The 15,469-nt window shown below is 42.7% G+C and overlaps 2 protein-coding genes across 4 annotated transcripts; both read right to left on the bottom strand.

Moving 5' to 3' along the window:
- Nucleotides 1-427: 427 nt before the first annotated feature.
- lrrc39 (leucine rich repeat containing 39) lies at nt 428-5,384 on the bottom strand. Of its 2 annotated transcripts, XM_084723877.1 has the most exons (9): nt 5,269-5,383; nt 4,288-4,510; nt 3,825-3,933; nt 3,561-3,717; nt 3,331-3,467; nt 2,565-2,710; nt 2,337-2,489; nt 2,020-2,201; nt 428-587 (listed from the first exon to the last, which is right to left on the bottom strand). In XM_084723877.1, the coding sequence occupies exons 2-9, from the start codon at nt 4,407-4,409 to the stop codon at nt 562-564; spliced, it is 1,032 nt and encodes a 343-aa protein (XP_084580003.1). In that variant the 5' UTR covers nt 4,410-4,510; nt 5,269-5,383; the 3' UTR covers nt 428-561. The 2 variants fall into 2 exon arrangements, with proteins under 2 accessions (XP_084580003.1, XP_084580004.1); XM_084723878.1 differs by lacking the exon at nt 428-587 and having other exon boundaries at nt 2,015-2,201; nt 5,269-5,384.
- A 3,409-nt stretch (nt 5,385-8,793) lies between these two features.
- dbt (dihydrolipoamide branched chain transacylase E2) lies at nt 8,794-15,266 on the bottom strand. Of its 2 annotated transcripts, XM_084723873.1 has the most exons (11): nt 15,145-15,266; nt 13,941-14,076; nt 13,363-13,438; nt 13,039-13,220; nt 12,824-12,951; nt 12,444-12,690; nt 11,414-11,580; nt 11,247-11,324; nt 10,398-10,589; nt 10,235-10,306; nt 8,794-9,591 (listed from the first exon to the last, which is right to left on the bottom strand). In XM_084723873.1, exons 1-11 carry the CDS (start codon nt 15,187-15,189, stop codon nt 9,424-9,426), a joined length of 1,491 nt encoding a protein of 496 aa, XP_084579999.1. In that variant the 5' UTR covers nt 15,190-15,266; the 3' UTR covers nt 8,794-9,423. The 2 variants fall into 2 exon arrangements, with proteins under 2 accessions (XP_084579999.1, XP_084579998.1); XM_084723872.1 differs by lacking the exons at nt 8,794-9,591; nt 15,145-15,266 and adding an exon at nt 14,702-15,060 and having other exon boundaries at nt 10,186-10,306.
- Nucleotides 15,267-15,469: the final 203 nt, after the last annotated feature.

The following is a 15,469-nucleotide window of genomic DNA, read 5'->3' as shown; positions in this document are numbered from 1 at the left end:
GTTTTGAAAAAGTTTTACCAACTAATAATGTTCTGTTATGATAATTTACTTTTCTTTTTTAGATAAAGTTGAACCTTTGAGTTTTAGAAACCAATTTGAAAAATTATAGAGTCAACTCGAATAATGATTAATAATTGAATTTCATTTTCAAGCAGTAATCTTCACAGCTCAATGTGAACAACTTATAAAAATGCTTTTTTTTCTACATCTCAAAGATTCAAGACAAATAATGATCTCAACACAGAATTATATGTCGACAAAATAAATAAACAAACAAAAATAAAAACAATAAGATGATCTGTTAACTTTTTATAGCCTTTATATAAAGTATCGTGTGTATTTGTGTTAAAATATCAGGTGATGCTGAATCTACCTAAAAATGTTCAGCAACGTTCATTTATACCCAAATGATCTTTGACGAGGTTTGACATTTTTTAAAAGCAGCTCCTGAATCGCTGCTGTAGAGAAACAGACTGCTGCCGCAAAGCTTCTTCTTCACTGGTTTTAAAACCTGCAGCTCCGAGGAGGAAAAAGCCCAGAAGAAGAAACGCAGAGATTATTTTATTCTGAAGAGTCGTCGTTCGTCTCTGAAACATCAGAACAGAAACACGTCAGATTATCATCGTTCAATACAAATAAAGTACATAAAATGTAGTAAGTCAACCATTTATTATTATTATTATCATTATTATTATTATTATTATTATTATTATTATTATTATTGTTGTTGTTGTTGTTGTTGTTGTTGTTGTTGTTGTTGTTGTTGTTGTTGTTATTATTATTATTATTATCATTATTATATGCTATCATGTTATTGTATTTACTTGGTTAATAGTTTAATATTCTAACAGCTGGAAATAAAAACATATTTAAACAAGAGTTTAACTTTGAGGGCAAACATTGAAAATGTTGTAAAACTGTTTCCCAACCTGCGGGTCTGGACCCCGCAGAGGGTCACAGATCTGGAGTAAGTAAGTTCTTGATTAGGTTTTTTTTTTTCTTCTTCTTCTTCATTTTAAGAGGTTTGAAAAGAAATAAAGAAATAAAACTTATTTTTGATTTCATTTTTTATATTTTTGTTATACATAGAAATTGTGAACAAAAATACAAAAATTTTGTCTGAAGAGGTTTTTTTTATTCAGCTTCCTGTTGTGTTCCATGGCCTGATGATATCACAGTGATGTCATAATGCACAGTGTAATGGTGCATTCGTGGTGTTGGAATAATGAGAAAAAGTCAGAACGACTTGAAAAGTCTGAGAAAACTTTGTCACACGAGTCGCTGAGTTTTTGTCTGTTGAGCAGAAAGGAAAAGTTCAGGTGATCAAGTTTTATTAAATCACATGTTGCATATAATTTTTGGTCACATGTGATTTGTAATAAAGTTGTAACCATTAGTTTCTATCCATATAGAGCAACTGATTAATTAGAAATGTTTTGATGAGCATTAACTCTGGTAACACGTCCTCTACTCTCAAAGCTTATGAACACACTGAAGTCTGAAACTGGGACATCCAAGGAGCACCTGAATGCACCATGAGGTTTTTTTTTTTTTCCAGCAGAGGTGTAGTTCTCTGTTTCCTTCTCAGGGACTACAGATCAAACAGCTGACGTCAGGATGTGTCCACCTGTGTGTCTCACAACAGACTGCAGCACCAGAGGAAACAATTTAAGAACCTGAAGCTTTAAATCATTTACTTTTCACACCTTTAATATTTTACAACCGATAAAAATAAAAAGCATATCTGGGATCTTTGTTCCTTTTTTTTTCTCTGATAGTTTTACTTTTTTCTTAAAACTGAATCAACAAAAATATATTTACAGACGTCAGCAGCCACAGAAACTCAGAGAACAACAAGAACAAAGATCCTCCAGCTGAAAAACACGTCAGTTCTGGTTTGTTCTCAAATGTTCCAGTGAGGTTCTGAAGGTTCCAGGTCAGTTTGGAACACCGTGTTAAAATAAGCTGTTAATGTTCATTCATTAGTGTCCCGTGCAGAGAGGACGTGTGGACACTAACGTTTGACACAGTGGACGTTGAGGACAGCATACGCTCTCTTTCTGGCCTCCTGGATGTACATCTGCATGAACTCTCGTCCAAACATCTCTCTGTCGTCCTCGTCTTCATTGTCCTCTGTCTTTGTCCTCTTGCTTGGCAGCGTCACATCCAGAATCAGAGGGTTGTCCCGGAAGTTGACAAACCTGCAGACACACAAACAGCTGATCAGAGACATTTTAAATATAACAAAAATAAATATCAACATTATTATCAGTCTGTTTGTGGACAGACTGCTCTGATGTTGGACAGACTGACCTAATGTTTGAGGACAGACTGACCTGAGGTTGGACATGTCCTCCATCAGAGGGGGGATGTCTCTCAGTCTGTTACTGCTGAGGACGAGTGTGTCCAGACTCTTCATCCTGCTGATGCCGTCTGGGAGTCTCTCCAGCTGGTTCCTCTGCAGCCACAGCGTGTGGAGCGTCTCCATCCTGAGGACAGACATGCCTCACTGTTCATTGGCTGATAGCAGTAGGGGGTGGGGCTCAGATAATGTCTTCACTCACCTGTGTATGTCTTCAGGCAGGTGCTGCAGTCTGTTTCCTCCCATGTCGAGCCACTCGAGCGCCGGCATACCGACCACACAGTCCGGGAGACACGTGAAGTCATTCATGGACAGGTCCAGGTGCTGCAGGTTCTTCAGGCTCCTCAACTGATGGACAGAGAACAGAAAACACCTGAGACCAGAACTACAGCAACTGATCCTTCCTAGGTCCCGCCCCTTTTAGCTCTGTGCTCCAATAACAGTTGAGCAAGCTGGAACCTCAGTCAACTTGCTCCTGTCTTTGTTAAGTAAGCTAATGTTAGCAAAACACAAGTGAACTAACTGGCTAAGCTCGTTAGCTAGTGTTTTGCTAACATTAGCCTACTTACGATGTAACTGTATGTGGCTTTTACAGGCTTTAACAGGTGAACTAGTTTTGTACCTGGTGGTGTCCTGTTTCCTGTCCCCAGATCTGGACTCACTGGATGGAGTCCTGCCATTGGTCGCTTGCTTCAACCTTTCTACTTTATCAAAGACCCCGGGAAACAAGAACAACCTCCTACTTTCAGCCGACACACTGAAAGCAGCAAATTAGCACCTGTGACACTGATGGTGTAACTGTAAACAAGCTAACAGCTGTTAGCTCCCCTCCAAACATGCAAACCGTTCCTATCAGTTTCCAATTGTTATGCTAAGCTAAGCTAACTGTTTCCATCTATTTCCATTTTGTACCTGGCGCTCTGTACCTGGTAATCTGGACCAGGTGTTCTGTACCTGGTGGTCTGTACCTGGTCTGGGAGCTGGTTCAGATCCCGGTTCATGGCCAGTTCCAGTCTCTCCAGACTCTCACAGCAGCTCAGTTCTTCAGGGACATACTGGACTCTGTTGTAGCTCAGCAGGAGCTCCTTGAGTCGGGTCAGCTTCCCTGAGACCAGAACCAGAACATCAGGACACAGGACAGGACATGAAGGCAGACAGTTTGATCTGGATCAGGGTTTTTATCAGAAGAGGGACTAACCGATCTGTGTGGGGATCTCAGTGACCCCGTTGCGGGACAGATCCAGGACAATCAGGTTCTGGAAGTTGGAGATGAAGTGAGGGATCTTCTGCAGTCCGGTCCGGTGGATCTGCCATTCCTGGACCTGACTGAGCTGGACCAGACAGCCCGGCAGGCACTGGAGGGGTGGGGGCAGGACAGGACAAGGGGGTCAGAAAAATAAAACCAAGATCGGAATCCACAGATACCAGTTATCCAGATCAGGTAGATCCAGGAGGATGTTACCTTCCACTCCTCCTGTTCGATCCGGAGGACGAGACGTCCGTCTTCAGTCTGCAGCTTCTGTTTGAGTCGAGCCAGAACCGCCCGGTCCTCCCAGGGACCAACGCTCAGTCTGGACCAGGACCAAGAACCACATGAAACAGAAGAGACAGACCAGAACTCAGTCTGGACCAGGAACCCCATGAAACAGATAGACCAGGGGGCGTATTTCAGAAACTGTCTTAACTGTTTGGTAACCATGGTAACTAAGCTATGTATTTCATCTATTTCAGTCTTTTTGTTAACTAACAGTTTCCCTCAGTCTTGTCTTTATGCTAAGCTAAGCTAACTGTTTCCATCCTCTATGCTAAGCTAAGCTAACTGTTTCCATCCTCTATGCTAAGCTAACAGTTCCCCTGTGTCTTCAGCCTTTTTGCTAAGCTATCTGTTTACTTTCCAGCTCTAAGTGGAGGAGGCGGGGTCTGACCTGCCTGTAGCCCCGCCCCTCACAGTCTTCTTCCTCTGCTCCTCCTCCTGGATCCTCCTGATCCTCGTCTCCCACAGAGCTTTGATGGAGCTCACTGAGCCGCACGCCACCACGCCCACCATGGTGACCACTTCCTGTCAGCGTGTGATGTTACAGCCCGCAGGTGTACAGGTAGGATGACCTCTGACCTCTGAGCTGCAGCCACGACGTCACTCTGACCATCCTGTTGGATTGATTAATCAGATTCTCATTAATCAGTCTGTTAGTGACACGTTCATGTACAGACCTCAAACAGGAAATATTTGAACATGTTAAGTTATTTTGTACATTTATTATTTTAAACTGTCGAGTAGCAGAAAGTAAAATAATTTATTGGATGAATTTATTGAAGAAAATGAAAGTTTCTTTCTTATTGATCAACTGATTGAAAGTTAAATTAATTTATCTGATCACCTTTCACATATAAAACATCCTGTCAGTATATATTGAAGTATTCATGTTAAATATTCACATCCGAGGTTTTTACTAACAAAAGATATAATTACTTCACTGTTAAAAAAATAAAAGTTAAAATGTTTGTCAAGAATAAAAAAATCAAGAATCCAGAGTTTAAACACAAAACTTCTTCATTTATGGTTAAAACCTTTTCTCAGATTTCTGATCAGTTCATCTGAACAGCAGAAGGATCACAGACTGTCTGTAGCACTGCAGTACTTCTGTTAGTACACAGTGTGTTAGTACACAGTAGGACTGTCAGCAGTACTACAGTAGTATCACAGTAGTACTGTCAGTAGTATCACAGTAGTATTGTCAGCAGTACCACAGTAGTATCACAGTAGTACTGTCAGTAGTATCACAGTAGTATTGTCAGCAGTACCACAGTAGTATCACAGTAGTATTGTCAGTAGTATCACAGTAGTACTGTCAGCAGTACCACAGTAGTATTGTCAGTAATACTGTTAGTATCTCAGTATTTGTCACCTTGTCTGAGCGCAGCAGCAGTCGTCCTCCATGCTGCGTCTCTTCTGCTGTAATCTGACCTCAGACCTGCTGGATAATTTTAGTCTGTAGGTCACATGACCCTCCTGACACAATACAGTCACATGACAGAGACTGGAGTATTTTAAGTTCAGGTTCTATTTAAAACACTGAGCGTCTGTGAGCATCAGAAATCAGCCAGTCACTGACAGGAAGTTTACAGGAAACAGGTGACCAGGTGAACTTCAGGAAGTTTACAGGAACAGGTGACCAGGTGAACTTCAGGAAGTTTACAGGAAACAGGTGAGCAGGTGAACTTCAGGACACTCAGGTTTATAAGAGCGTCGAGTCGGGCGGCTGTGTTCCATTACACTCACATTTTATAAACCAAACAACTAATCTGTTATTGGAAAAATTATTGCCAGATTGATCACTAGTTGAGAAATAAGTCATGTGAAAACGGAGCGTAACACCTATTTTTCAATTGACAGGATTGTGACATCCTCTTTGATTGTTATTTAAAATTGATCATTTTCTCGATTAATTGATCAATTAATCCTGGCACAATCTAATCAGTTGAAAATTAGGTCCAAACATGTGGAGCACATGTGTAACTTTTTCCCCCTCCACTAATCGATTAGTTGTTTGATCCATAAAGTGTAAAATATTTGACCTAATAATATTATCAGGTAAAATATTTTCTTTTTGAATCGAAGGGAAACAGTTTCTTATTTCAAACATGACTTTATGTCAGAAGAGATTATTGCCAACAGGTCGGGGAAATAAATGACTGAAAAAAGATGGAATATAGAAAATCACATTTAGAAAGATGGGCGTCACGGTGGTGCAGCGGTCAGCGCCGCCGCCTCACAGCAAGAAGGTCCTGAGTTCGATCCCCCAGCTGGATCAGAGTCTTTCTGTGTGGAGTTTGCATGTTCTCCCCGTGTCTGCGTGGGTTCTCTCTGGGTTCTCCAGCTTCCAAAGACATACATGCAGGTTAATTGGTGACTCTAAATTGTCTGTAGGTGTGAGTGTGAGTGTCAGTGGTCGTCTGTCCTGTGATGAACTGGCGACTTGTCCAGGGTGAACCCCGCCCCTCGCCCAGTGTCAGCTGGGATAGACTCCACCCCCCACGACCCTTCAGGAATAAGTGGTTACAGAAAATGAATGAATGAATGAAAATTTAGAAAGATGATGATTTTTGTTTGTTTTGTTGTTACTTGTTTGTGTTTATGTTGTGTCAATAGTTTTGTAGTTTGGTTGTCTTCTTTGAAATAAAGTTTCTTTTCATGTTTGTGCACTTCAACTTTATTCAAAGTTTGTTTTTTTCACCAGGGTTCAAACATTTATGATTTATTTTGCTACATGTTCCCAAAAAAATAAAAACAAAAACAAAAAACAGTTTGTTTTTACATCGAGCGGGAAAATAAACACGTGAGACAAACAAACAAACAGTCATGTAACATCTAAACAACCACCAACCAACCAACCAGCCGACACCGTGTGCTCTTTACCCAGCAGCCACCAGGACAGCGAGGACGTCCAGGAGACGGACATCCAGAAACGTCAGTTTAATGAAGGTTTACGAGGAAGAAAAGCAGCTGATCAGTATCACGTTCACACCTGGAGACCTGATCCTGGATCAGATCACACAGAGGGTCTGAGGAGGGGAACAGTCTGAGGGATCACAGCAGGTCCAGGTCCAGGATCAGGTCCAGGATCAGGATCAGGTCAGACCTTCACACCAGCAGGAACCGAACTAATGATTCATCTAAACTCGGGTCCAATGTTAATGAGACAGACAGAGAGGACAGGTCCAGATCCGGGAGGGGGACGATCTGGTCCGGTTTTTTTTACCAACATGGAAATGACCCTGTTTTTAACCGCTGAGAGCGTTTCCACCCGCGCGCTCCACACGTTCCACGCGTTCCACACGTTCTTCTCATCTTCTGTAACAGTTATTTTCATTGTTGACTGATCTATTGATCATTATCTCGATTCATTGATTAATTAATCCTGTCACATTCTTGTCAGCTGTAAAACAGCGTGGAGCGCCGAAGTCTTTTCTGTAACAACTAGTTTTTCACTTAATTGATGTTGTTGAAAAATGTTGAGTCCAAGAAGTCGTCCTCAAATGTCTCAGAGATCATCAGTTTACTGTCAGAGACGAGGAAAGAAACCAGAACATATTCACATTTAAGAAGCTGGAATCAGAGAATTTAGACTTTTTTAAACTAGAAAATGACTCAAAATGATTAATCGATTATCAATATAGTGGGAAACTACTTCAATGTTTGATTAATTCCTGAATTGCTGGTTAATTGCTGCAGCTGTAAATATTTTTCAGACCTGAAGAAGGAAAATGTGTCTGACTGAAGCCTCAAACAAACCGATCAGAGAATTAGGATCAATCGATTGATCGCAGTCATCAGACCGACACAAGTGAGCTGCTCATTAAATCAAAACTTATCAAACATCTCAGAGGAGGAAAACTGTCAGGACGATCAATAAATACAAACGCTTCATCAGTTAGGACTGCTGTCGGATCACATGACCCTGGTCACATGACTTCCCTTCACCTGACAGCTCCGCGTCATGCCCCGCCCCTTGTTGGGTGAAAACAGACGCTCTAATTTGAAAACTAATTCTGACAGTTCAAACACACAAAAAAGAAAACAGGAGCCCAAATCCTCTGATCAGTCAGGTGATCAATCATGTTGAGTCTCTGCTGATCAATGATCGGTGTCACTACAGAGAAATAATACAGGAGCAGGTGTTGCTGTTTCTGTCAGTGGAAGAACGACTCCACCTGGTGGTCAAAGGTGGAACACCTTCACACATGCAGGCACATTATTGATCATCAGTGATGGATTTGGTTGTTTTCTGTCCACTGAGACGTTCTGATCAATTAATTACATCACAAATATTAACCAGGCCGTTTATTTATTTAACGCAGACAGTTTAAGTTTGTTTTCACCCAAAAACGCACCGTGGTCGAGGGAACGACGCTGCGGCTGCAGAGATCAGATCAGACGTCTGGATATCATCAATAAACATATAGATTATCTATCAGTGATGATGCTGAACGTCATCATCAGAAGTTACAATAACGTGATGATTTTAGGTGGAACTTTTGCTTTTTATTTTCACAGAAATCTACACTGTAAAAACAAAAAGGTTGTTTTTGAGTCCAACTCAAATTTTAAGTTTTGAAAAAGTTTTATCAACATTTGAACTTTAGTTCTTTTAGTTTTCTTCTTTTAGAAACTTTAAACAAAGACTGAGGAAATTCTTTGAACATTTTGATATTTTCCATTTTTCAGGCACAAAAAGTTCACAGCTCACTGAGACCATTTCTGAGTTACTTCTTACATGGTCTTTATTGATCAGAAACCTGATCTTTCACAGATGTATTGATTAATCGTTCAGCTCTGATACGCAGTAAATAAACACTTTAGTGAGACGCAGAGTAGAAATATTTTGTTAAATATTCTGTTTGTTCAGAATAAATTTGTTTCACTTCTGAGATGTTTGATAAACTTGACCTCTGCTCCACCTTTAATGACACGTTTTGGTCACATGACCTGCAGGTTTACAGTTGACATCAACATCTGGACAGTTTTACTTTCACTCAACAACAACAACAAAAAATCTTCGTACCGTTATTTTTTTACTTTAAAGGATCATACTGCTGTTTTAGTTTCACTCTAAACCACTGGATGTTACTGCATCAGGGGCCCTCAGGGGCCCCAGTACTTTCATTCATTTTAAATTTATAACACTAAAAAAGTTTTAGAGGTGATTCTATTGATTATTGATTAATTTGGTGAAACAATCTGTCAGCATGATCCAATTTAAATAAAGTGATGAACCCTGGTTGACTTTAAATACCTCCACCCTCCACTGTGTGTTAGTGGTTGTCATGGTAACAGTGTGATTGACAGGCTGACCCCTCCTCCTCCTCCTTCCGGCGTCTCGCTCAAAGGCAACAGGAAACGGCGGCAAGTGAAGACGAAGGCCTCGAACAGAAAGGAGAGGCGAAGGCGGCGGAATGAGGAGGAGGAGTGAAAGTCTGTTAGTGTTAGTGTAGAGTGTCCGTCCTCCCCGGGGCTGATGGGAAATATTCCTCTCCCTCTCTCTCTGTGTGCGTCTGTCTGTTTATTTGAGGTCCAGCACCATGCTGGCTGGGTTCTCCAGGTAATCCTTCCACAGGTTGGAGAAGCGGCACATCGTGGCTCCGTCGATGATGCGATGATCCGCCGACCAGCTGACATTCATGATGTGAGCTCGGACTACCTGACCGCCGGCGTCGAACCGCGGGACAATCTGATGGACGAAGAAAAACAAACTTTTCTTTGGATTTTTGTCACTTTGGAAACATTTTTCTTCTGTAAGATTCACTCTCTGAATAAACGTGATTAAAATCAGCTTGGCTGAAAATCAGTTTTGTCAATATTTATTTTCTCGGTACGAGATCTGCTGATTGATTTGATTTTAAACCGCACACGCTCCCACTGAGCTACATCCTACGTAAAATCAGCTAAAAGTTCATTTATAATTTCTGATGAGCGCACGCACGCTCCTCATTTCTGGACATATTTTTCAAGTCTTGTCTGTAACAATTATTTTCTTAATTGATCAATTAGTTATTTGGTCCAAAAAATGTCAGAAAATGGTGAAAAATTAATCCTGTCACAATCTTGTCAATTGAAAATTAGTTCCAAATGTGAAAAGAGGTGAAGCGAATGGACCAGTGATCGATCTGGCAACAGTTTTCCATTAATCAGTCAATTCTTCGGTCTGAAATCAGAATTTTTGTTCTTAAAAAGTAACTACCTTCATGTGTTTCTGACTTTAAATAAAAGTTGAATGGATGAAAATTGAGATAAATATCATATATCATGGAATAGCCCACAAATATCCAGATATTATTTAGAACCCGTACCGTTCAGCTCTGTTTGGAACCCACCTGCATTTTCCCCAGAGCTCCGATGGCGACTTCCGGAGGGAGAATGACGGGTTTAGCGTATGTTCCACCAATCTGATTTAAACCAAAGACCAAACAAACAGATTCATGTGAGAACAGATCTGCAGCTTCTACGTCGCTGTGGTTCTCATGTTGTTGGACTCACCGATCCGATGTTGGACAGGGTGAAGGTTCCTCCGGTGAGATCGGAGGTTCCCAGCTGACCCGCAGCTCCGAGCGTCTGTAGACGGTTCAACTGCTGAGCGATCTCAAACACACTGAGCAGCTGCACGTTCTTCACGTTGGGAACCAGGAGACCCTGACTGGTGTCCATCGCCAGCCCGATGTTATGAGATGCCTGGAGAACAACAGAGGAACGTCTGTCAGCACCTGGAACAACGACGTGTGGATGTCTGTCGGCCTGCAGGAGCCACAGACGACCGTCTGCAGCTTCTCATCCTGGACTTTTAATGACAAAATAATGGAAATGATGGACGACTGTGATCCAAACTGTGGACTGAAGGTTTTTAACAAACAGTCTCTGAAGATCAGATCCAAAAATATTCTGTTTTTTTTCTTGCTCCCCTTTCAGAAAATGTTTGTTTCAAAACATGAATCAGATTTGTCTCCACTTATGTCACAAAGGGCTTAGCACTACCTCTGAACAGGTAAATGTCCCGCCCACTGAACACCTGGTGAATCACAGTGACCAATCAGAGTAGACTGGGCTATCCAGGAGCTAAAGCAGAGCATGTCAGACAGAAATAAACGTAGAAGAAGAAAGATAATGAACATTAAAGCCTGGAACCTGTTCTATTAGAACCCCAAACAAGCAGAATATGTTCTGCTGAAACATCAAAGAGATTTTTAACATAATAAAATTTATGAACATTATATTTGATGTAATAAAAATGTTAAGACCGACAGGAGTTCTTCTGATTGGCTGATGAAAAGTCTACAGCAGCGTCTCTCGACTCATTTTTAAAACCAGAGAAGAAGAATCAGACTCAGTCACCTTGTACGTGATGTTCTGACAGCCCTCGTCCACTGACGCGTTGAGGATTGGAAAGTGCATTAGGCCAAGGGAGGCAGCCTGGACCAATGAGAGCACAGCGTTAACACCAACACTCCACATGCAACCAATCAGCATCAGCGAGATGTCTTCGTCCTCGTGTCTCTGACCTTGATGAAGAAGGGCATGTAGCTCAGTTTGACCCCTCGAGCTTCAGCCGTGGACTTGAGTTCAGCTCTCAGAGCGACCAGACGAGTCAGGTCCACCTCATCGCAATAACCGAAGTGAGGGATCTTCAGCGCCGCCGTCATCGTCTTCACCATCGCTTTGTGGAAACCTGAGGACGAGAGACACCGATGGCACATCAGGAGGAGACGGCATGACTCAGAGTCGCCCAGCTGTCCGCCATCACCTGCTCTGCACGCTCTCTGTCGTGAATCAGGATTTACTTGGACCAAACCAGAGTTGGGAGGTGGAAAGACGAACCGAGACATTTTTGTTGAGTTTTATTTAGTCCAGAGAGGCACTGAATTCAATTTTCTTGGCCGATTCTGATTTTCAGTCTAAGAACTGTAATTGACAGAATCCACAAACATTTTTGCAACTTTTCTTGTAAAACTTAAATTATTCATAATAAAACACTGACTATTAAATATTCATTAAATACTATTTAAATCTTCTCCAAAGTCCTGCAGGTTACAGTCAGGCCTTATTATAGTTTTATATTAAGATTAGGAATCAGCTGAATGTGATCTCGTGATTTCACGTGATCTCCTGCAGAAGCAGATGTAAACAAACCGGAGACGGACGCGGTGCGACAGTTCGCTGCGGTAAAACTTTGCCGAGAGAAAAACAGACGCAGAAGTTAAAGGAGTCTGGATGAGAAAATGTTTGAGGAGACGCATCAACACAGGATGTTTATTCTTCAGTCAGAACAGGAAGTGAGATTTGAAAAGTTAAAGAAGATTCACTGCATCATCAAACTCGGCTGCTTCGGTCCTTCTGAAACGGTTCAAACTCCTCCAGTCTCACTTTAAACTTCAAACTGAATTAAATTTTTAGAGTAAAAACTAAACTGAAGTTTAAATTTAATCTTGTTTTATAGTTTGATGCAACATAATTTAAACCAGGATTTAATCAGGTTTAGATGTTTCAGGTTCATTTACTGACCGAACGTCGTCTAATCTAACGTCCTCTGACCTTTGAGCGGCTCGGTGACGTCTTTCCCGGTGAAGACAGGTCTGGGAGTTGTGGGTGGAGCTTTGACGGCGGTCACAGGGCTGGCGGGCCGGGCAGCAGTGGGGGTTGGGGTCGGAGGTGGAGTCTGGATTTCCTGGGACGGGGTCGGAGGTAAGATGGCTCCCGTCTGCTTCGCCAGGAAGTTCAAGATGTCCTCCTTCAGGATCCGTCCGTCTTTACCCGTCCCCACTACCTCACTGAGCTTAATCTGAGACACACCAATCAGACCAGTAACAGTTAGACTGGAGACAGACAGGGACCAGACAAGAGACACACTGGGGACAGACTGAGACAGACCGAAAGAAACTGGGACAGACTGGGAACACTGGAGACAGACTCACATTGTTCTCCATGGCGAGGCGTCTCACGGCGGGCGTGGCCTGGGTCTTGTGACCTTTGATCTCCTGGTGGGTGTGTTCTTCTCGGGCCATGGCGGGCGTCTCCACCACGTCCTCCTCCTGGATCACCTCTGGACAGACACAGATGGACAGGTGTCAGTCTGGACCAGACCAGAACATCAGGACAGACATATCGGGCTCACTGGTCCCGGTCTCACCTGAGCTGGACTCTGTCTCGATGTCCACCAGCGGTTTGCCCACCAAGGCAATGCCGTCCACATCGTAGTAAAGTTTCTTGATGACGCCGTCGTAGCGGCTGGTGATGGTGACGGACGCCTTGTCGCTCTGGACCTCACAGATACTGTCAAACTGGGACACCTTGTCCCCCTCCTTCACGTACCTGAGACACAGAGATGTCCATCATGACAGGACTGATTAATTACATTAAAACATGTTTGGACCCATCTGTCAGGTGTTTCCTGTAACGATTATTTCATTGTCGATCAATCTATTGATCATTTTCTTGATAAATCAGTACGTACCACTCCTTCACTGTCACCTCCATGATGCCCTCTCCGATGTCCGAAAGTTTGAACTGGACGATTGGTCCTCGGTTCACTGTGGGAGACATGACATCATCAGTGACATCATCATGTCCCTGTTTGAACTGACTCATAAAACCTGCTGATCAGGAACTGGTCTCTGAACCTCCTGCAGACCAGGAAGAACATCAGACCTGCTGTAACCTGGCCCATTGCCACGGTAACCATGTCTCCTCCAGGATGGAGAACAGCAGAAACGAGAGAATAAAGAGTTTGTTGTTTGTATTTTCGTCAATAGGGTTTAAGACTCATCTGCTTCCTGGATTCCTGAAACTGGACAGACCAGATCTGAGCTCTGCACTGTAAAAAAAAACACGTTAAAACATCTGAGAAGAAACTCTGAGGCCTGATGCACCAACAGAAGATAAGCCTGGTGTTAACTTGGTGCTCTAACTTGGACTAATCTTTACAGCAGTCGTACCAACAAGGTTTCATCCTCCTTTTTCTCACTCAAAGTGAGTGTAAATCTGTACAACTTGTCAGACCAGCTGGTGCCCCTCTGTCCCTCCAGGACGTACCTGTGGAAGTGTGCAGCGTCCTGCTGCCGCTGAACATCTGGAGGTTTCTGTCACACCTGAAGGTCAGCGGCTGTGCGGTTCTGTCACACCTGAAAGTCTGCAGCCGGAAACATCTGCGGCGGTACTGCTGACTCAGCTGACGGAGAGAAACAAGAGGACAGGGACAGACGTCAGCTGGACATGTCCACCACTGACAGAGACACATTGACTACATCATGCACTGCTCAACAGCATCACTTGCAATTTTATGAACCAAACAACGTATCAATTATTGGGCGATATTATTACCAGATTGCTCTCTAGTTGAAAAAATAGGTCCAAACGTGTTGAAAACAGGTTGACAAGATTGTGACAGAATTGATTTTTCACCATTTTCTGACATTTTACAACAAACAACTAATAACTGATTATTAACAAATCGACTACGAAAATGTAACAACCTACATGATCAATGATTATAAGTATCGTCTGATTTGAGACTTCATTATTGTGGTTTTGCAGCTTTACATCGCCCACGCCTATGTTAACATGAATTTCGGGAAATCATTTTTCCTATTATTCCAACATCGCATGAATGCAGCATTAAAACGGCAACCATGTTCTCAGCTTCAGTGACCCGCTTACCAACCTGGCAACCAGTTTTAAAATCTGATGTTGCTCACTGAGACACCTGACAACACTGAACACACCTGAGACTTTGACGTCCAAAAGAAAACTCTGATTCACTCTGAGGTGGTTGAACTTTTACTGCAGGGAAACACCTGAATTCTTCTTCACTGTCTGTAGGAAAACCTGTTCTGGACTCTCAGATCCATCCTAGAACCTCCACACAGCTGAGGTCAGACTGTTCTCCTCTGTTCCCTCTCAGTTATCAGCAGTGACTCCTTCAGCTCTGTGACCCAGCTGCACCATGCTAACACAGGCTAACGGAGGCTACCTGAAGCCGCAGGCCGACAGTTAGCAGCTGTTAGCAGTGAACATGTAACCGGCTGTTCGCTCTGTGTTTTCTTTTCATCCTGTTAGCATTAGCATTAGCACTAGTATTGGCATGGCAGCAGAAGTTCCAGCAGATTAACAGGCTAAGCTAACGCATTGAGCGGGTGACGGACACATGACGTCACTGGACGTCAGCAACAGAGCGGCTCAGAACAGAAACATTTCAATTTTAACAGATTTAAAGTGTTGTTTTTTAATTTTTTCTCACCAGCCGTCTGAACACAGTGAAGGAGCCTCTGGTCACCGCCGCCATCTTTCCTCTCTGCTGCTGCCGCTGCCGCTGCCGCCCCTACGTCACACCTGCACGCCCCTCTCAGCAGCCAATCATTGCTCAGCGTCTTGTTCTCCTCCGCATGCGGCAGACTGGACGCAGGAGCGACGTAACGCTTCCATCCAGCGGTCATCAGGAGAACTACATCAGCTCCATTTCCACTTTTAACTTTTTCAAATTAATTCAATTTATTTTGTTTTTATGACTTTATTGGCTCTCAAAACTTGTTTATAAGTTTATAATATGAAAGAAAACATATACT

The sequence above is a fragment of the Lutjanus erythropterus genome, chromosome 7 (genome assembly GCF_056507025.1).
Source record: "Lutjanus erythropterus isolate fLutEry1 chromosome 7, fLutEry1.hap2, whole genome shotgun sequence".
Lineage (NCBI taxonomy): Eukaryota > Metazoa > Chordata > Actinopteri > Lutjaniformes > Lutjanidae > Lutjanus > Lutjanus erythropterus.
The sequence above is the reverse complement of the archived record's forward strand: the minus strand, read 5'-3'. Positions and strand labels throughout refer to the sequence as shown.

What these genes read in the sequence shown, in the direction of transcription:
- lrrc39 (XM_084723877.1), bottom strand. Translation starts at nt 4,409, where the DNA reads ATGGTGGGCGTGGTGGCGTGCGGCTCAGTGAGCTCCATCAAAGCTCTG. An exon ending in AGGGGCGGGGCTACAGGCAG is followed by an intron (nt 3,934 to 4,287) that starts GTCAGACCCCGC and finishes GTCCTGGTCCAG; the next exon opens with ACTGAGCGTTGGTCCCTGGG. An exon ending in TCGAACAGGAGGAGTGGAAG is followed by an intron (nt 3,718 to 3,824) that starts GTAACATCCTCC and finishes CCACCCCTCCAG; the next exon opens with TGCCTGCCGGGCTGTCTGGT.
- dbt (XM_084723873.1), bottom strand. Translation starts at nt 15,189, where the DNA reads ATGGCGGCGGTGACCAGAGGCTCCTTCACTGTGTTCAGACGGCTG. An exon ending in GCCTCGCCATGGAGAACAAT is followed by an intron (nt 12,691 to 12,823) that starts GTGAGTCTGTCT and finishes GGTGTGTCTCAG; the next exon opens with ATTAAGCTCAGTGAGGTAGT. An exon ending in GAGCTCTGGGGAAAATGCAG is followed by an intron (nt 9,592 to 10,234) that starts GTGGGTTCCAAA and finishes TTCGTCCATCAG; the next exon opens with ATTGTCCCGCGGTTCGACGC.